At 36.4% G+C, this 21,915-nt stretch overlaps 1 protein-coding gene across 1 annotated transcript in view; it reads right to left on the bottom strand.

Moving 5' to 3' along the window:
• Window positions 1-18,580: 18,580 nt before the first annotated feature.
• The window catches only part of LOC124387331 (zinc finger protein 521), a 152,796-nt gene continuing 149,461 nt past the window's right edge, over window positions 18,581-21,915 (bottom strand). The window contains 1 exon segment of the mRNA XM_046851613.1: window positions 18,581-19,887. Within this exon segment, the coding sequence (XP_046707569.1) occupies window positions 19,855-19,887 (33 nt within the window). The 3' untranslated portion in view covers window positions 18,581-19,854.

Raw genomic sequence — 21,915 nt, forward strand, 5'->3', positions numbered from 1 at the left:
TTGTATGTGCTTTTTGAACATCTCATTCCACATTGAATCACCATTTGCTGTTATAATAATCCTCTGGGAAGATGTTTCACTCGATTTTTAAGCTTGTGGTGATTCTTTCATGCTTTCTAAGGCTGTTAGTAAAGTCAGATACTGGTGTAGGTGAGAAGGTGAGGAGGCCTGAGGTGCAGTCAGCATTCACAATCATCCAAAAGGTGTTCAATAGGTTTGGAGCTCTATAGCAGGAGATCTTCCACTCCAACCCATGTAAAGAATATCTTCATGAATCTGGATTTGTGCACAGGGGCATTGTCATGCTGGAGCAGGTTTGTGATGGAAAAATGTAATGCTATGACATCCAAATGCTGTGTGCCTCCAACTTTGTCAGGTGTCCCAATACTTTTGTCCATACAGACCTGTGCATTTATTTCATTTTATAAATTGTGCATAGGATCTTATTCTCCTCATCACTTTATCAGTTGTTCAATCGGAAACTGGATTCATTCATGCACATTGATTATTAGTATAAAAGGATTATGTGTAGATTATTATGGATTTTATTGTTTACATCTTGCACAGAGCACATAGTGTCAGTTTGAGAAGATCTTTCTCCTCTAACAAGCCTGATCTGAAAGTTTAATGAGGTTTCATATTTTTCACTCACAAAATACTTAATTATATATATAAAAAAAAAAAAGTTTTATGAAATTTACGTGATTTTTTTCATGATTCATTTATTATTTATTTATTTATATTTCATTTTATATTTATAGATTCATTTATATTTATGAATCTGTTTTTATTTAAATTGTTATTACTTCCATAAAATGTATTTTATTCATGAAATTATAATTTCATTCATTTCTTCATTTTGTGGTAAAAAAATTATTTTTTATTTTTTTTATTTTATTTTAAAAAAAATTAGTTATTTTTATATAACATTAATAATTGTATTTTTTTTAAATGCATGTCTTTTTATTTTCAGATGAGATTTATTACACAGCATAGTTCATTTATTTTTACGTTTCATTTGATGGTTTGTTTGTTTCACATTTTTTTTCACAAATCATTTTTTTTTACGTTTTTGTTGTTTGCTCGGTTTATTTGTATTTCATTTGATTTCACGTTGTTGTTTTTTTCAGCACGATTAACGAATTCTCACATTCATATTTCTAATGTGTTATTTCCACTTTTGAGCATTTATCTCTTTTAGCGTGTTTTCATTTTCACAGTTGATTTTTTCCTTCACGTTATTATTTTCACCATTTTATTTGCACAATCTATTTATTTTCGCATGTTCAGATTTTACTTGTAGGGAATGTAGTTTATTTTTTCACGTGAGTTCACACATTGGTACATCAGCTCTACTTGTAGAAACACATAATACACATTGTTGGATGAATGGTGGCCATAATGAGCACTCGCTCTTTAAGCAACTATTCAAACTGTGCAACATCTCCCATACAGATGATCAGACACTAAACACACATGGGACATCATTGACATCTAATGAACAATAACTGCTCTGAATGATTTGGGGATATTTTCCCCAGAGGTTTTTTTTGTTTTTGTTTCTCCTGATTATAAATGTGCTAACACCTAGTTATGCTAACACCTCCATGTTGACCACAAACCAATCTTTATTGTATAAAAATGTCCAATTCCTGGTGATCGTTCCTGCTGAAAATCCGTAACTGAATCTCAATCTCCAAATCATCTTTAATGATCTTTGGCTGCAAAGTTGAAGTTTCATAGTCCACTATGGGTCACCAGTTACTACAGAGTACCACTTCTAATTTTCTTTTTCTTTACATCAAATGTATATTTTGTGAATTCTAAGCAAGTTTTTATTATAAGGTGTGAAAGAAATGGAAGAAGAAGAAGAAGAAGAAACAGGCTTGAAGAAAAAGAGCTTCAGGCAAAAACGCAGCGATGGATTTATTCATTACTTTCTGATGAGTTATTAATTATTACACAAACTCAGTGTCTTCAAGCTATACAGAGTAATTTTCTGAAATCTTAGACTATGTATGTATGTATGTATGTATGTATGTATGTATGTATGTAATTATTTATTAATTTATTCGTTTTTTTAATTTACATTTTTTATTTTATTTAAAACCATGAATATATAATGTAATAAGTTGTGAAATTAATTATTCAATTCCTTGATTTACATGAAATTAGTCGACGTCTCACACCTCCAGAGTCTCCGGGAAGCCGTCTGTGCTGATTTTGTGTACATGTTCTCTGTGGTTTCTTCAGTTTTCACCTAAAAATATTCTAATGTGCGGATTCACTATAAATTACAATTGTTTGAATCTATATGTTTAATATATGTTTATTATTATTATCATTGATGTCCCTTTGACAGTGACACATCCGGATACATACATGTGTGTGTGTGTGTGTGTGTGTGTGTGTGTGTGTGTGTGTGTGTGTGTGCACGTGCATGCATGCGTGTGTGTGTATCTATATATGTATGTATGTATGTATGTATGTATGTATGTATGTATGGACAAAAGTTGACAACTGGCCATAAGATATATTGTGGAGATTCGTTTAGCTACCAGGCTGTTAGTAAAGTCGGGTACTGATGTAGGTGAGAAGGTGAGCAGTCCTGAGGTGCAGTCAGCATTCACAATCATCCCAAATGTGTACAATAGGTTTGGAGCTCTATAGCACGAGATCTTCCACCCCAACCCATGTAAAGAATAGCTTTATAAATCTGGATTTGTGCACAGGAACATTGTCATGCTGGAACAGATTTGGGTCTCTTATTTAAAGTGAAGGGAAACTGAATGCTACCACATCCAAGTGCGTCCTATACAGTTGTGTGTCCAAATAGTCTTGTTTAATTGGCAGTTCTTCTAATTTCAAGAATTTAATATAAAAAACAAAAGGTCAAAAAGATAAAAATGTAAAGCTTGAAAATCTATTTCAATTACATAAAATTGCTTTAAACCTATAACAGGGAATACTTTATGAAATTAATTAATTTTATTATTTAATTATTATTTAATTCATTTGATGGTTTTTCCACTTGACTATTTTTGTTGTAATAACTATTGTAGAAATATATATTTTTGAAGGATTCAAAAATATTTTCTGGGAAATATGCTGAAGGTTTGATTGGCCACACTCGACACTTCATGTTCCAAAGATGTAGCCAGTGCTGCTACACCACACGTGTGTGTGTGTGTGTGTGTGTGTGTGTGTATAAAGTCCCATGAGGGCTGTCTAGAGCAGTGACCCCTTCTGGTGCACACCTGTGCCCTGAAAGTTTATGGAACCCATTAAGCGAGAAGTAAAACACAGCAGTAAGGAAGGAGAAACTGGGTCTAAACATCCCCTCAAGTGCTGCAGTTCCAACATTTTGTTTCTGTATATATTTTCTCCCTGTCTATAACAAGTTAAGCTCAGAGAGATAGCAAGGAGCTGAAGACCTCCTCGTAGGATACTAGCTGAGTCGAGGTTTCGGTTTAGTTGTGAACAAAAAACTGCTGGGCTGCAACGATCCCTCAGCCGTCAGCAAGCTAAAACCAAAATCGATCGCTTCGGTACAAACCCACACACTTCACGTAGGCATGTATGACCCTGAGCAAACACCAGCAGCACTCGAACACGTGTGTGAGCTTTTCTTGCACCTCATCCTGTGGGATTTTAAATTTGTGTATAAAGAAAATCAGAATGGAGGTTTAAATGTTTTATATATATATATATATATATATATATATATATATATATATATAAGAATTAGAAGGTTTTTTTTCCTTGACACAGGCTGGTAATGATGATGTCCAGTTTCACAGTGACTATGTGTGTTTGTGTGTAGTGATGATGTCATTGTGATGTCATTAGTTTAGAAAGCTCTCTTAAAAATTCAGAATTCAATTTGTTTCATGATTATAGTGACTCAATCATTGATTGTTATAAATGTGTTATTAATGAATACATTTGTGTGTAAATGCGAAGGTGAATACATCAAAGTAAATGACAATTCAGTCTTTTTGCGTTTGTTTAATTATCAAAAATTGCTAGGCCAGAGATCCTTTTTTTTCTCAGAGATTTTTGGGGTAGACTAACAGACAGACAGACAGACAGACAGACAGACGGACAGATACATATGTTTAATATATGTATTGTGCTTTGTATTGTGGTTTATGCAATATGTATTTCTCATTATGGGTGATATACTGTGTATAAAATTATTATTATTAATAATAATAATAATAATAATAATTCAAACCCAGTTGTTATACAGTATATTTAAAAAAATCCTTAGAGAACATGACAAAGAACCCAGAAAGGAACCAAAAGTTGAAATAGAAAAATGCTACGCTGTATTTCAACACACCAAGAGAATCTTAACCAACAAAAAACAACTCCTCAAAATTGAACCACCATTAAAAGGGAAAATTCCGGATGCCTCTGACCCTCTTTGGCTCCCACACACGGGACATAGGTGCTGCTTTACAACATAGACTGCATCATTTTGCTCTCAATGTTCTCCGTTCTTCTCTTCACCCTGTATGCACTTCCGAACTTAAATACCTCCGGAGGAATCCTCTCAGGACACGTTCCAGCACTTTTCAGTTAAACAATTATGTTTTCTCATCAAGGGGTCCGGTGCTGACAGTCAGCCTCATAACATCGGGCCAAATTAAAGCATTTCATGCTTTAGGAGACTCTGAGAGTTCACACAGAGCGAAGAGTGCAAGCCCCTTCATGGCAACGAGTAATGAGATGCAAACGAGAACGCAAGGACAATTGGAAAGCGCTGATATGTTCAGCAAGGAAAGTTCATCATTTCAGGCAGCTGGAGTGAAAGTGTGAAAGTGTGGAGGAGGAGGACTAGGAAGAAAAGAAGGATAAGGAGGGATTGAGGAAGCAGAGATGCGCTGATTATTAATGTATCAGAGGAAAACTGTAATACAACAGATACAATAACACAATAATAATACAGATTATCAGTTTAGCTGTGTGTGTAACACCATAAACACTGAGAAATGCATCATATTTCTTATATATCCAGTCTTGAATTACACCTTATTACGTAAGATTTAAATAAATGCACTTGTTCTGTCTAATATGTCATTGTTACTATAGCAACAGATAGTTCATTATGGTGGATGCTCTTTTTGACCAAAAGGTATGATCATGGATATAAGCATTTGTGTGAATCTCCAGTGTCACCGCAGAGGCTAAACTGTTCCTTTGTGGTTTCTTGGTAATACTGGTGATACTGGTGACTGGTGATGAGAAAGGAGCAACTGACACATATGTACCATTTAATGGTTAAAAGTATGGTGAGATTGTGTTTTTTTAATAAATAAAGAAATTTGTTGCCAAACTGCTGTAGTAAAAGAGGAATAAAACACATTGGGAAGCACTGTTCCAAAAAAACAACAACTTTCAGATCAATTATTTACTGTATTTGTCAGACCCCTTATCCAGAGTGACTTACATTTATACTATTCATACAATTGAGCAGCTATAGGGGTAAGGGCCTTGGTCAGGGGCCCAGGAGTGGCAGCTTGGTGTGGTTGGGATTTAAACTCTCCAGCTCCAAAGATCAGTACCTAAAAGATCGAGCTACCACTTTCCAATGACCTGAGATGGGTTGATAACAGCATGCCGGAAGGACTGGTGAAGCCATGCTGAAAAAGTCCACCAGTCCCCGAGGAAGACAGAATGAACACCCCCTGCTGTGTAGTGTCTCTCAGCTGGTGAAGTGGGCAGTTGCTTTGCCATCGACTCGGACGGCACACGGCACAGCTGGGAATCAATCCCGGCGTGTTTAGAGTTCTTGCTTCACACAGTCTCTGGATTTTTTTTCTCCTCGTCTTTCTTCATTACAAGAGATTTCCACTAGTGTCTACTGTTTATTTTTTCGAGGCTAATAGGAAAAAAACAAATGATTGTTTACACCGAGTGTATATTCATTAGTCTTTTTTTTATGACACATGAGCAACAGAACGTTCAGGTTTACACACGATCCTTCGTTTGTCATCGTTTGATTTAGTGTTTGTTATAGCGATCCGTTCACTTGCGGTTTAATCCCTCCACTCCGTCCAATCCGCACCGCTGTGCGTTCGAGAAGCTTCGTTTCCTCGTAATAACGGTCTTTTTTCTAATGACGTTCCCCCAGAGGGTCCCCAGGAAGCGTCTCGACAAAAAGTGATAATTACATGAAATATACATAGAGAATAAAAGGAGTGTGTTTACATAACGCATCCCATAAATATCTGACTGGGAAGACATTGTTCTCCGGCTCCTTTTAAGCCCATCTCCCAGGGACGCCATTTTAATGACATGATGGTTTAAAGAGATGCCTCTCCGCTTCGCTCCATATTTAATTAACTTCTCCTTTTCTTTGCCGGAAAAAAGGGGGAATAAAGAGACAAACACTCGATAGCTCTGAGACAATAACAAATAACTCGAAAGAACAAGTGTGGGGAGGGGAAGGAGGGTTACGACGGGAGGGGGACCGAGGGGTGAGACCTTGTCACGCTTTTGTGAGCTGTTTACAATGCACAATAAGCAAGAGGCTGGAGAGAGAGAGAGAGAGAGAGAGAGAGAGAGAGAGAGAGAGAGAGAGAGAGAGAGAGAAAGTGCAAGACCCGTTTAAAAAGGCAAGCTATGTATAGTAGAAGAAAGGCTAAAACTAATAGAGTAAAAGAAACATTAATGGAGAGACCACAAGCCTAAGAAAGAGAAAAAACACACCAAAAGAAAAGAGAGAGAGAGAGAGAGGGAGGGAGGGAGGGAGGGAGGGAGGGAGGGAGGGAGGGAGGGAGGGAGGGAGGGAGGTAGGGAGGAGAGAGAGTGCAAGACCGCTTTAAAAGCAAGACATGTATAGTAGAAGAAAGGATAAAACTAACAGAGTAGAAAAACATAAATGGAGAGACTGCAAGCCTAAAAAGAGAAACACAGCAAAGAGAGAGAGAGAGAGAGAGAGAGAGAGAGAGTGCAAGACCCGCTTTAAAAGCAAGACATGTATAGTAGAAGTAATAGAGTAGAAAGAAACATAAATGGAGAGACCACAAGCCTAAGAAACACAGCAAAGAGAGAGAGAGAGAGAGAGAGAGAGAGAGAGAGAGAGAGAGAGAGAGAGTAGATAAAGTCTTATGAGAAGAGAGAAGTCTCATAAGCACACAAGAAAAAACAAAAGAGGTGGACGGGAAGGAACGAAAGAGACGGCGGAAGAGAGGGAGACATGTGGCGTTCCCAGGAGACTGCTTTCTGCAGTACTGCCTGCTTCTCCACTATGCAGGAGGGAAAGAGTGAGAGATGACACACCACCATTAGAGAGAGTTAAAGTAACCTGGCACGCCTGCTCCGACTGAGAAAAACAACAAAAGGGAAAGAAACATACTCGTGATTGGGGTTAAAAGAAAGAGTCAAAAAGGTCTTTTGATTTTTTTTTCTTTTCTTTTCTTTTTTTTTTTTTTTGATGGGTACAAATGAATTTAAACAACCAGTTCAAACATGTCTAGTTTTTTTTTTATTTTTTTTTTAGTTAAATTGTATTATAAATGTATTTGAAACAATTTCTGGAATTTATATACTAGAAATATATATATTGTATATTTTCCCCAATTCCAAAATGTAAATCAAACAGAATACAATGATTTGCAAATTTACACTACACATTTTCTGTTTACAAAAAAAAATAATAATAATAAAATAAAATGTACTGTATAAACTGAGAATATATACAATTTAAGGAAAAAATAAAGTAAATTCGAATTTGATGGATTCAACAAGTTTTAAAAAATAAAAAAAAAATTGGGACGAGTTTACCACGGTTTAGCATCATGTCTTCTGCATGTACACATCTGGAAACTGAGTAGACCAGTTGCTGAAGTATTGGGAGAGGATTGTTCTCCCATACTGTATGTGTCTAATACGGGATTCTATCTGCTCAACAGTTCTGGGTGTCCTTTGTTGTATTTTTCGTATATCTTATATGTATATGTATATATTAGGGCTGTTAAAATTAACACATTATTAAAAGCAAATTCATTTCAACGGCACTAATTTTATTAACGCTCGATTAATGCAGTGACGTTCCTTCTTAACTAATAAACTTCACCAAAAAATAATTTTGGATCACTAAATATTTGTTGTACTGATTTGCCAAGTCTCAAATCAAGTGCCAATCAATCCGCCATGATGCACACATGCGGCAAATAAAACCGTCCGTGTGGAAACATAGAGAATGTTCCGTTTGGTGTCCTGATGATTTACGTAAAATTAAAACACCATAATTACTTTAAACGATTTACAAAAATATTTAGTCTTCATGCTGTATGTTGAGTTTGGTTTCACTAATAATAAACATACATTTGCATAAAGCATAAATATTTGTCCATACTTATGTTGATTAGAGTATTAAAAACTTTAATAGTGTAAATTTTTAAGGTACATTTAGAGCAGATAAAAATATTGCAATTAATTACAAGTTAACTCATAACAATCATGCAATTTATTATGATTAAATATAAGCCCTAATATATATTTTATACGTAAAATAAGATAAATTGATAGAATATTATAATTTGTAAAAATAAGAATGGCATGTAAAATACGAAATTGTAATTTATTTTATATGAATAATTTTATTTATAAATTAATATATTAGTGCTCATTAAAATATATTATTTATATTACCAATATATATTGTTAACATAAATGATTTCTATATGCATATTAGAAAGTAGAATGCTGTTTAAGAAGCCCAAAGACTCAGCAAAAGCATTCTATCTTTTTAATATGGCCCTTAAATTGTACTGTATATAGCATGTATGTATACAAAAACAAAAAGTTTCTTCCTAAAACATAAGAAGCAAAGAAGTTACAGTTGTGGAAAAAGGTACACATTAAGGCAACCTCTCTAGCCCTAAAAAAGATTTGCCTTCGTAACTTTGGAATCTGAAATGTGTAATAAAAATACTTGGAGTTTACATGAAAGCAGTCTTAAAGCTAAGCAGTTCCTTCATAGGTGATTAAACTGACTGATGGGTAATGTAGTCAAGCACTGACTTTGGCACGGAAAAAAATTTAAATATATTTTTCTCAACTCTGTACCACCGAAGGGTACAAGATAAATTAATTTCCCAATCACCAGAGTCTGGGTCATTGTAAAGTGTTGTATATTTTTTATACACACAAAGATGTTTTTCTAAAATGAATGACTAATGTTTGTGGATCAGTTACTTGACCCTACCCTTAACAAACCTGTGCCTACAGATGAATCTGTCATTATTATGAAAAGTTAATGCACTGGTGTCTAATTCTAATTCAACGCCTTGATTAGTTGAAATTTGGGTTGGGAAATAGCTACATTACCTGTCTGATTGGGGTTATTTGTCTTTTTCTTTTAGAAATATTGTATTTGAGGCCACAAATGATGAGTTTGCACATTTTGGGTGACATTAAATGTTGAACATAATGATGCATTAGTAATAGTAATGAAAAGTGGAGAATTATTAACATGGGCAAAAAAAAAAAAAAAAAAAAGCAGAGTCATCAGTTAAAACCCCTGTCAATTTATTCCCCTGATTTAGTTCTATTTGACCACAAACTATAGTAAAATGTTTTTCTGTACGATGATCAGTTTGGACTGACAATTCACTCAGGACGTGTGCTAGTGTTGAGCTAGCTAGCTATCCTTCTGTTTATGTAATAATTACCAGCCTCTGACTTAAAAAGTCGTCAAGTTTATTTCTATAGCGCTTTTCACAATGTACATTGTCTCAAAGCAGCTTTACAGAATTTAAGAGTTAAGGTGAACGATGTGTATTTATCCCTGATGAGCAGCCGTGGTGACTGTGGCAAGGAAAAACTCCCTTAGATGTTATGAGGAAGAAACCTTGAGAGGAACCAGACTCAAAAGAGGAACCCATCCTTATTTGGGTGACATCAAGAGTGTGATTATAGTCTTTAAACAATACAGAATATTGGAGAGTGAGAACTAACATGAGCACTGGAGTGTAAGATTATAAGTAATGTCCTTTCTACAGTTTTATACAGTCATTTAATGTTATAAAACCAGGAGCTACTGAGCAACTCATAAAACAGCTCAACATTTGCGATCATCACATATCCAACACCAGCCCCTTTCATGGTATTTATAGTGAAATATATAAAGTATATTGATTTTCAAACAATTATATAACTACAAGACTAGACAGATTAAAGGATTTAGCTACTCATGTTGTGCTACTACAACTAGTACTTGGTTTATTCAAAGTTGAAGTGCATTTGATTTTGCTTAGTGAATACACCTATGAAGGGGCTCTCTGAAATGCTAAGTAGAATTTGTTAGCGGTTTTTCCCAAAGGGTTTTATGATTATTAAGTCTTTTAAATTATATTTCTGTGAATATGTCTGATACAACTGATATTTTGTGATTAGATACAAAAAAAAAAAACCATTAACAAATGTGTTAACTAAGCATTCTTCTGCACCAAACTGGTTTCCCCAAAGCTTTTATTTTATATTTAACTTATGATACAGTTTGCACATCCACTTAATGTTCCATATAAAATTAATTATATATTTATATATATGTATATTTATGATTGGTTATACAATTGATAGCCATGATTTTTGACTGCACAAGGAATACATACAGATACAATACAACAGCTGTACTGGATGGCCTTTAATGATGGACTACATATTTTTACTCCAAAGAAACGAGAAAACAGGAAATGGTCAAACACGATTTTCTTTTAAAGCTCTATCAAAGATTTTGATATACCAAATTATTTTGTTGAATTTTTCCGACACTGTCTACTTGAGGCCTTTGCCAACAGGTTTCTCCATCTTTTTTCTTTTAAATAATTGTGTGCTGTTTATAATTTTTTTGAAGTTCAGACTGTTAAGTCAAAGATAAAAAGCAAAATTTGTTTTGGCTGTCACGTCCGATCAGCACTACCTCTATCTGCAGCTTCTTTCCTCGATCTGTTTTTTACTCTACTCACATTGGCAACTCTAATGGGATTTAAAGTAGCTTTCACCCTGACAAGTAGGAATTGCATTCCATCACTTCCTGCTAGATGTGTAGAGAGGGGGGTAAACACACCTGTTCTGTAGTTCGAGACTCCTGGAGTGCGATGGTGAGAGAAAGGGAAGCTGATGCTAGAGGGCGACTCACCCCTCAGGCATCGCAGATCACTAGAGGAAAGATAATTAGCCGTCCGGGCAGGACCTGGAGGCTTAAAAGTGGTCGGCATCAGAGAAAGAGTGTGAGAACAATGTGATCCAGAGGCATTGAAAGTTTGGCAGTGTACAGTGCATTTGCTGCACATTGCATGTGAAACACAGTGTACTTGTTATCTGGTGTATTTGTAGTAATGCGTGGGGGTGGATGTGCTCACCACTGCCAAGTTTCTCTGAAACTCCTCCAGGACCTGAAGGCGATATTCACAGTTCTGGGCTTTTTTCCCTCCAATTATCACCTGAAACTTATTCTTGTGTTGCTTTACTGTGCCTGCTGAGGAAGTTACACCACACTTAAACCTCTGCTCAACTTCTGTGTGGCCTTGCCGAGTTTAGGCCCAGGTTCTGATCTGTGCCTGTGGTCATGGGTTCTGAAAAAAATTAAAAACTGAAAAGCTTCTGCCTCAATTGAAACTTCTCAGTTGAAAATGTAGATTTCGATCACTAATGAGCAAACCAGATTTGAGAAATGAATCCTGAAGCCCATCAACCTCTGGGTGGCCCTGGATAGTGAGATTATAAAGCATTTTTAGACAACTACAATATATTACAAATTCAGTATTAAGTGGGTTTTAATGATGTGTGTATTGTAAATAATTGTCTTGGGATGATCACTCCCATGTTAATTGCATCAACAGTTAAATAACTCTGCTAATGCTACATTTGGCATTAATATTATGTTTGAGATGGTCCGATAGACACTGAACAAACTGCTAAAATTAATACAAAGTTGTACCAATTGTCCTTGGAACATTTTCTTAAAAAAAAATACACATTCATTCTAGGAAGTGGTATCAAAAATCTCTGCTTACAAAAAGGAGTACTTTATTTATCTATTTTAACACTATTACCTTTAATATAGTCCCCTTGCACAGCAATACAGTGCTCCCAGCATTCCTGCCACTGGAGGACTTCTTTTCGAAATGTGTCAAGCACCTTCTGCGAGTTGTGCTGGATCTCCGCAATGGTGTCAAACTGACGACCTTTGAGCTGCGTCTTTAACTTTGGGAAAAGAGTGAAGTCCGCAGGAGCCAAATCCGGCGTGTAGGGTGGGTGCGGAAGTGAGATCATGTGGATTGTTCTTCGACGATCGTCATTCACAAGTTGGCGAATGGTTTTGACTTTTTAGGGGTTGAGCTCGTTGAAGGTCTTCCTGATCTCTCCTCGTCTTCAAGTGACGTTCTTCCGCTCTTGAAGTGCTCGTGCTGCTCAAAATGCCTTGTTGCAACATCGCCGTATGTCAATGTATGTTGTGTCAAACGTCTTTAGCAGTTTTGCCCAGTTGCACACAGAATTTCACGTTTGCTCTTAGTTTTTACTTGCTGTCCACGATGATATAGCAGATGTAGATACCACATGGTCAGAATGTTTTGATAATAACTCGTACATAGAACCTTGACAGATTTGTCCAGAGAAGCAAACTGAAAAATAGGTGGTAGATGTTGACTAGCAACTAACATTGTTAATTAGGCTAAGCATTATTACTTAACTACTATATACTATAAAGTCAGTAATAACTGAAAATATATTTTTGTATGTCTGTACTGTAAATATTAGTGTTATATTGTAATGATTTATAGTTATAGTTTTTATGATTACAGCAGGTACAAGATACATAATGCATACATGAAACCAAGCTACACTCAACCATGCTAGTAGTGTGTTTCCTTTTCAGAAACTGCTCAAAGTAGAACCCCTGAGTGTACACTCAAATGCCAAAAACAACTTAATTATGATCATTAATTTGCCATAAGTCCATTGGTACAAGATTTTATTGGGTTTAGCAGTTCATTTAGTGTCTAGCTGACCACCTCACACATAATATTCATGCTAGCTGGAGCATTAGCAGGGTTATTTACAAGTTGATGCAATTGCCTGCAATATGGGAATGCTCTCCATAGAGATCAGAAATATGTCTTATTGGAGTTATTACCATGGTCATTAAATTATACCATACCCAAGCATTTAATAATGCTCATTCTTGTTTCAAATTTAGCAAATCTGTGCTACTGGAATTAGTTCAGTTTTGCTGATCAAAAATGACTGCAATGCTGCTATATTAATTTCACAGCTTTAGAAATATCCAAAAAGTGAAACAGGACAAATTCAAGGACAATGGGAATCAATGAAGATTCTTTTAAAGACCCTTAAGGACCCTTAAAAAAGAACACTATATTTTCAAAAGTAGTGGGTCACCTGACCCTTCCTCCTATATGTGGGTCTTTTCCAAACTGTTTCCACAAAATTGGAGGCACTCGATAGTACAGGACTTCTTTAGATGCGCTCTAATGAAATTTAGCATTCACTTGAACTTGTAAACCCTAACCTGTTCCAGCATGGCAATGCCCCTGTGCACAAAGTGAGCTCCTTGAAGATCTGGTTTACATGCTTTGGAGAGGAAGATCTTGAGTGGCCTGCTATAGAGCTCTAATCTCATCCCTACTGAACACCTTTTGGGATGAATGTAAATGCTGACTGCACCCCAGGCCTCCTCAACTACATCAGTACCTGGATTTTGTAATACCCTTGTGGCTGATGAACACAAAAATCCATTAGCACAATCCAGATTCTAGTGGAACATCTTCCCAAAAGAGTGGAGGGAATTATAAGAGCAAATTGAGACTAAATGTGCGACACAATGCTCAAACATCACATACCATCCTTGTGAACAGGTGACCCAATACTTTTGGAAATATAGTGTATTTCCCGATCAGATAGTGTCTTACCTAGCACCTTTGAGAAACCCTTCTTACTATGAATGTTAAATGATTATACCTAAGAATACAACCTCCATGGTAGGGTTATGAATAGCACCTTCAATAACCAACTGTCATATTTTACTGGATCCCTGGTGAATGGACGAATGTCATGGATGAATGAGTCAATAAATTCAATCTTCACTGACAGTCATGCTCACATTTTCTCCTTGTCGGTCTCTCTAATCATGATAGAGATCTCATTAGCCTTCAAAAGGATTTTCGGTGACATTCAGGTAAGTCTGTAGGGCATCGTGACTACCCAAATTTGGCGTAGGCCATGCATGCTAGTAGTCCGTGCATTCTGCCTCCAGCTTTTGATTCGCAGATCTGTTCAGATGCTTCTATGTAGGCTGACATGGCCCTGTATGATGGCGTGTGCCAGAAAATCCCCCACAAACCCCTTGTTTTTTGGGAAGCAGCGAGACAGGCCACTGTCTTCCATGCACATGCTCAGGCGACAGACATTGCAACGGTCCTGCTCTCGCCTCCACGAGCACATTTAATTAAATCACAAACACGAGCAGGAGGCCACCACCCGCTTTAATAGAATGGATGAAGTGGGCCAGGATGCCGTTGGCAAACACGAAGAGCTGGATGCCTCTGAATACCCTTGAAGCTTATTAAAAGTGCTTGGCAATGGTACTCGCTAACTATGTCACTGCCAAACGCGCATTCAGTTTAATGGTTAAACTGGGAGAGATGGACTGTAACGTTTTTTGATGTGATGCTCGAGCATTCGGCTAACTTCAAACAGATTGTCTGCATCACAGATGTGCAGCGAGGCTCTGTGAGGTATCTGATGCCTTTTTACCTCTTTATTTCAGCGTGACACTTTCCATTTAGCTACAATTGGGTGATGAGTAGTGACAAGTAATCTCTGCAGGGCCAGTATCAATAGATCAGTGCACCAGTTGTTACGAGAAAAGGCAGGTTTTGAAAACCGAGATGCTCAATTTCGCTAAACACAATCGGAGGCAGAGCTGCTTAACCCTCCAAAACACCCAATATATTTTATTTAACATAATCTGCACAACAATTCCAGTATCTAGTATCTTTTTAGATTAAATGTTTCATTTTAATTTGTACCTGAGATAGCCAAGTCCATGGATTATACTGTACACCGATGTCTGTGCAGAATGAAAATAAAGCAAATCCCATATCCTTAATAAAAAGGAAACAGCTGGCTTTCCCAAATTGTCTTGAGTTTTAGCTGTGTTGGTGCCATCCATAACCAGTGGGATTGAGAATGAAGTTATAGACTATCAGGATACTGCACCATAATGCAGTGAAATAAAAATACAATGCTAGATGTGGCAAAATGCTGAAACAATTTAGAATATTACTGCATATAATATGATTTTCTGACCATATAATTTTATTAACTGTTATGGTGCATACCATAGGTTTTGCAAATAAAGCCAACTGGTAATATCTTGGCATGTAACATTTTAGAGTAAAATGAAAGAAAAATGTAAAATAAAGAAACAAAAGAAATACAATTTCATAGCAAGATTGGGTCAAGGGTATCTTGTAAGTTGTGTGATTGTTATAATGATATACTCCCTGCAGAACTGAGAAAATGTGACATGAAATTACATGAAGTACCACAAACGATTGAAAACCAAGTTTGTGCCATGAAAGAAAGATAATTCCTGTGGTTTTACACCCTCTGGCTACCAAGAACCAGATCCCAGGGGGCTGTCTATTTCCACCTAGTCTCATTGAACCTTCTCAGGATTGCTGATTGGCAGTCCTGTGAACCTGGTTCTGCCTCCGAGTAAACTTCACTGTTAGCAATTGAGGGACTGTCTGAAGGTGTCTAAAACTTTCCAAAGTGCTTGGCACTGGGGCTGCTGTTTTCTTGAACACTGAGTTTAACACTGAGTGAAATAGTTCAATATACCTTACAATGTGTTGTGTAGTGTGTTAAGGGTATTATTTAAAATTAAAAATTTTGGGTAATAGAAATACAAACCCAATTTCATAAAAGTTTGGTCACTGTGTAAAATGCAAATAAATGGAACAAATACCTAATGTTTAACCTGAGGGGAAAAAAAGAGTAGGTAATTTTTTATTTGATGGCTGCAACAAATCTTAAAAAGTTGAGATTGGGCCACATTTAACACTGCTACACATCATGTCTCAGTTGCTAAGGTTTTAGGATAGAAATGTTGTCCATTATGTGTCAGATACAGGATTCTACAGTAGCTGCTCAACAGTTATGGGTGTTCTTTGTTGTGTTTCCATTTCATGATGCGGCAAATGTTTTCAAATTGTGGAAGGTCTAGATTGCAGGCAGGCCACTTCAGCACTCAGACTCTTCTACTACAAAGTCATGCAAATGCAGTTAGAAAGGCATTTGTTTGGATGGAAGCATTTGATGCTATAAAACCTGTATATCCACACGCACTAATGCACTTCCATACCATCAGAGATGCAGCTTTTAGGCTTTTGATAACAAGCTAGACAGTCCCTCTCCTCTTTAGTCTGGAGGATGTGGCATCCATGGTTTCCGAAAATAAATAAAAAAAGTATTCTCATTTCTAAAAAAAAACTAATTAGTTGCAAAATATTTCTCATTTTAATTTTAATAAAACTTACTTTTAACTAAATTTGTTGCCCTGCCTCAACTTGTTTAATACTTGTTGCAGCTATCAAAATCAAAATAATTTTTTTTCTTGAAATTTCCTCATTTTAAACATTTAGATTTTTTTTCTACATTCTATTTTGAATGAAATATAGGTTTATGATGTTTGAAAATCATGCTTTCTGTTGTTATTTACATTTTACACAGTGTCCCAACTTTTTTGAATTGGGGCTGTATAGTTAGCTGTAGCAGCTCAAACTTCTTCATCTTGTACCCCTTTTTCCCTTAAAAAGAAGGGTACCAGAAGAATGTAAAAACCCATGCTACTTATGCTGTAATGGAATCCTTTTATTGATCATGTCCCAACTTTCACCAGGTATAACACCAAATCCATTGTAAGCCAAAGAATGAACACCAGCCATGCTCTTAGGCACTGGCCAATAACAAAATGAGAATGAGACAATTCTCCTGCCCATCAATTCCGCAACAATTCATCCTAATATAGAATAACTTAGTAGTTTATCATGGACTGCTGCAGATATGGTAAGTAATGAAGTACACATACTTTGTTTCTGTACTTAAGTAGATTTTTCTGGTGTCAGTACTTTTTCATTACTATTTTTCAGACCACTTTTTACTTTCATTTATTAAATTTTTTCACACAAATATCTGTACTTTCCACTTTGCTAAATGTTCTAAACAGGCTCGTTACTTTAGTTTTAATCTATTTGGTGATATGATAAATATTTTTTCTTCTTCTTCTTCTTTCTTTTCTTCTGCGCAACGTTTCCAGCCGACCAACCTATTTCCTGTTTTTGCGCAGCTTTTTGAACCTACCACTGGTGTATCATTTCCTGGCTTTCACACACCAAAGACGTAGGCTAGTTTACGAAAATTAACAATGAGCAGGGCAGAAGGCAACAAGAAGTATGTGGCTGATGTGGGTTCCACAAACACTTCAACGCATTTTGTCGCAAGGATGTGTGCACTACTGCCACCTCTGCACTGCTGGTGCTCTTGGAATGGTTGCATGGCCAGAAAAGTAGTAAGTGATTTGTCTGTTACAGTACTCCTATTATCAAAGTAAACTTCTATATTACACCTGCAGATGCAGAAAGCCTGAGGAGAGATGTTCAGACAGACCCTTGATGAACACCACAACGTTTCTGAACCCTGATGCACAGTGTGGTTAAACAAACATTGACATTTTAGAAATGGAGTGCTGCTGGAGTAGTTCCTGCTGGAGAAACGTCTTATAGTGAGTCAGCAGAATTGAACTGTAAATGAATATAATCAAATGTAGCTTTAAATTTTGGGGGTTTCACTCTACGACCCTCGCCAGGTTTTAAAGACTCAAAATGAAAGGAAATGTCAGCAGTTTTAAATGGCCAGTGCAAGGCACAATGTCTAAGAGGTAAGGTAAATCTAGGAAATGCTTCTCTGTTATCATGGGTTTGTGCATTATCATTCAGACCATGCCATCCTGCATCCTTATTCTGTCCAAATCAATCTGGGTGATGCAGTTTGGTACATTTCTGCCTTATACAGTTAGAAGTAAAATAACTCAGCAAATTCTCAAGTGTGTCACCTAAAAATATAATTTTCTGTATTGTCCTTAGTAGAACAGTGTTCTATACTGTATATTTGGTGATACATTTTACAGTGTATTCAGTGAGAGAAAACAGTACCTTTATCTCCTACTTTCAGAAAAGCAAATGCTATCTTGAGCCCTCCCATGTTTTACACATTGCTTTTCAATGACTCCCATAAGACCAATATTTTCATTGCCTTGCTAGGAGCCATTGAATTGTTTAGACTTGAACTGAATTGGATTGTGAGATTTTTTCCCCCTCACAGATTATCCAAACATGTGGACATAGCCGAATACTTAAGCAATTAAAAAATCTAATAGATATGAAGAAATCCAATAATTATAACGATCAAATTTCTGAAAGTTCCAAATCAAAATCAAATATATATATATGCACAAACTTCATTTCACACCACTACACACTTATCTTCATACAATTTTAATGTTTTTTTTTTAATGTTTTCATCACATGAGAACACAAAAAAAGAGGTCTAGCAAATTCAGACCCCGGTTAATATTTGTATATAACATTTTTCCCTCCCCAGTTAACACCAGAAGTTGTCCCCCTTGTTAAAAGTATGATTTCCCAAAGTTTTGTGGCTGGATTGACAGTCACTTGTCAACGCCTTTCGAACATGAACATCCATGAAAGTATGGAGTGTTACAAAAGTGCATTTCAGGATTGACTAATTCCAAACTGGCATATACCAGAGATCCATGAGAATACTGTACAGAATACCATGTCTCACAGCATGAATAGAACAATAGCATAGCGACAGAAATGACTCGGCTCGGCTTACTCGTGAACAAAGGGTAGAAATACTTATATTTTCTGACCAAAATCTCACCATATAATCAAGTGATATCAGCCAGAAACAGACCAGAAACAGAGGATACATTTAATCCCCATGTCTGACAAAAAAAAAGAAAGAAAGAAAATTTCCAGTCAAATCCAGCCTTCGGTGAGGGGTAAACATTAATAACAGAAATGTACAAGTGCGGAAAGCAGTTTTTCATCTGGAGGGAGGGATGAATGATGAATGGGTCCCATCTGTGACTTCCTGCCAACCCAAAGAGTCTTTCGATTTTTCTTTCAACCAAACAACTGTTTTTTTTTGTTGGTTTCTTTTGTTTTTTTTTGCATATATCAAGTATCCCTTCAATCTTTTTTTCTTTCAGTTTGCTTTTGGGACATTTGTGATACACAATGTACTCCATGTACTTCAGCTGAGGTGTGTATTTTTCTTGTGTAAAATGTTTTACTCAGGCCATGCTGGTGATCAGGCATTTCATCCCACCGCTAGAGAGAGTGCATCGCAGGCCAACGGACGTGTATCAGCCTTTAAAAATCGTCCACCTGACGTCGAAGGTCTCTGGCTGATGACTCGTCCATTGATAATGGTTTAGACAAAGTGTATTTTTCCCCCCTCAACAAACGGTATGTACAATGGCAACCGCAAGAACGCATAAGAGCTGACGAACAGCAAGACAGAAAGAACAGTATTTACAAACAAGTCGGATTAACGTGTCAACATCGAATTTCACAAGATGTCCCGCCTCTGGCTCTTGAGTTTTTTTTTTTTTACTGAAATAAAAATTTCAGTGCAAAATCGACAAAGAAAAAGAGCACAATGATCGGTAGGTTGTAGTCCAAATGTTCGTCGAAGAGAATCTTTAATTTGAGTTGATCTTCCTTGTTAGCTGCTGCTGTGTTGGCTCAAAGTGTGATTCTGCAAAACACACAGAAAAAATAGCAGATATCAGATACTATACAGAGACATAATGCAATTCATTTTTAAAACATTTAACCTTTTTTCAAACTTAATATCCAAACAACTGAGACACTGAGTACATAATAAGTACATAAATTAACACTTTTTCTTTAAAAAAACAAAACCCACATTCCTTTTTCGAACTGTACTCCCTTCCAACTGAGTTTTTAGATTGATGAAATTTGTCGACTTAATGAACCGGTGTCAGAATGTATTTATTGATAGCGTCTGCCATATGCCTTAAATTAAATGTTTTTCTTTACATACCCGCTGTATTTTACTTTTATTATAATGTTAATACAAGTATGGCACCTCAGTCTCATAAAAGTGTTTATTAATAGTGAAAACAAATATTCACTTTTATTTGCATTACTTGCACTGGTGGAACTCTAACTGGACTGGGCTGGACTTGCACTAGTGGAACTTTCACTCTTTACTTACTTTTTTTACATAAGCACATGGACACTTTAATGAAAATTACATCACACTGAGTCACTTTAACTTGTACTTCTGTCATACATATCTGTCATACATATCCATCCATTCATCCTATATACTTTTTGATTGTGTGTGTGTGTGTGTGTGTGTGTGTGTGTGTGTATATATATATATATATATATATATATATATATATATATATATATATATATATATATATAAAAAATTTTTCATACTTATACTTATAGTCAGATTATATTTAAATTTTTATGTTACTTTACTTTTACATTTTTTTTTTATCTATATTGTATTTCTTTCATTTTACAAGTTGGACAGTCGTAAAAAGCATTTCACTATATGTCATACTCTGTATGAATATGTATGTGAAAAATTTAATTTGAATTTGAAGTGTATCAGGTTATGTACGTTTCTCCTATAAAGAACACCTTCCAGAAATTCAACCAGGTCCCACGGATGTGCCATCCATCCAAACTCCTTAATCGAAGGAACAATGCTGAATGAGAAAAAGTGTCCGATGGACATGTTTGGCGTTTCCATTATCTAAATCCAATTAGTGGAGAGCGGAGCCGAATTTGCATGGGGATCGATAGAACCCGGCACTGTGCGGCAGCAGGTAAGGCAGAAAGCGCACAGACATAGCAGGTGACGTGCTAGAGCTGTCAAACCCCCTCAAGCCGGCGACGTCTCAATCCGAACGCAAACGCCCAGGGATCGATGGCTGTGGCCATGACAACCAGCCAGGAGCTGTGTCTTTCTCATACGAGCAGAACGAGGTGAATAACATCATAATTTTCTTGGTTTTGTTTTTCTGACAATGGTGCTAAAAGACCAGTTGACGATTGCCATTTAATTTAACAATATATACTGCAGACTGTATATTTCATCTAACTTGTGACGATAATGTGGAGTCTAAATGGTTCATGGCGCATTGCAAGCAAAAGAAAAAAGAAAAAGAAATAAGCGAAAATGAAAAATCGATGTGAAATGAACAATAAAGGTTCCTCCATTTGTTATCTCCAAATGATTAGGCTCTTACTGTTCATTTTCCATTGATTTTTTTTTCGCCCCTTTCAGCCGCCTCTCTTTCGTATCTGATATTTAATATGCACAACCGAAGTGAAATCTCAATTTGATGTGAGAAAACCGAAACAAACAAACAAAAAAAACCTTTAGATTTATCAGCAGAGGTAACGGCATGCAAATTACAAGTGTTTTGTTTACCCTCGGATCTAGTCAGAATTATCGAGGCATGAAATCAAATGGTTGGGAGAGAATCAAAAGCGGCAAAAAAAAAAAAAGAAATCTCAAGGAAACGATCTTCAGAGATACCACACTGATTAAGCGCACAGAAAAACACACAAACAGAAAAAAAAAATAAAGTGCAGATACACCTGTGTGCACTAACAAAAGCACAAGTCCACACAGAGAAGCGATGGGCAGTGGCTGGGGATCCGTGCAACACGAAGGGAGCCTCTGTGAAGGGAAGTGTGGACCGGGGGGGCAGTGGAACTGGTGTCCCTGGTGGGC

The sequence above is a fragment of the Silurus meridionalis genome, chromosome 6, assembly GCF_014805685.1.
Source record: "Silurus meridionalis isolate SWU-2019-XX chromosome 6, ASM1480568v1, whole genome shotgun sequence".
NCBI lineage: Eukaryota > Metazoa > Chordata > Actinopteri > Siluriformes > Siluridae > Silurus > Silurus meridionalis.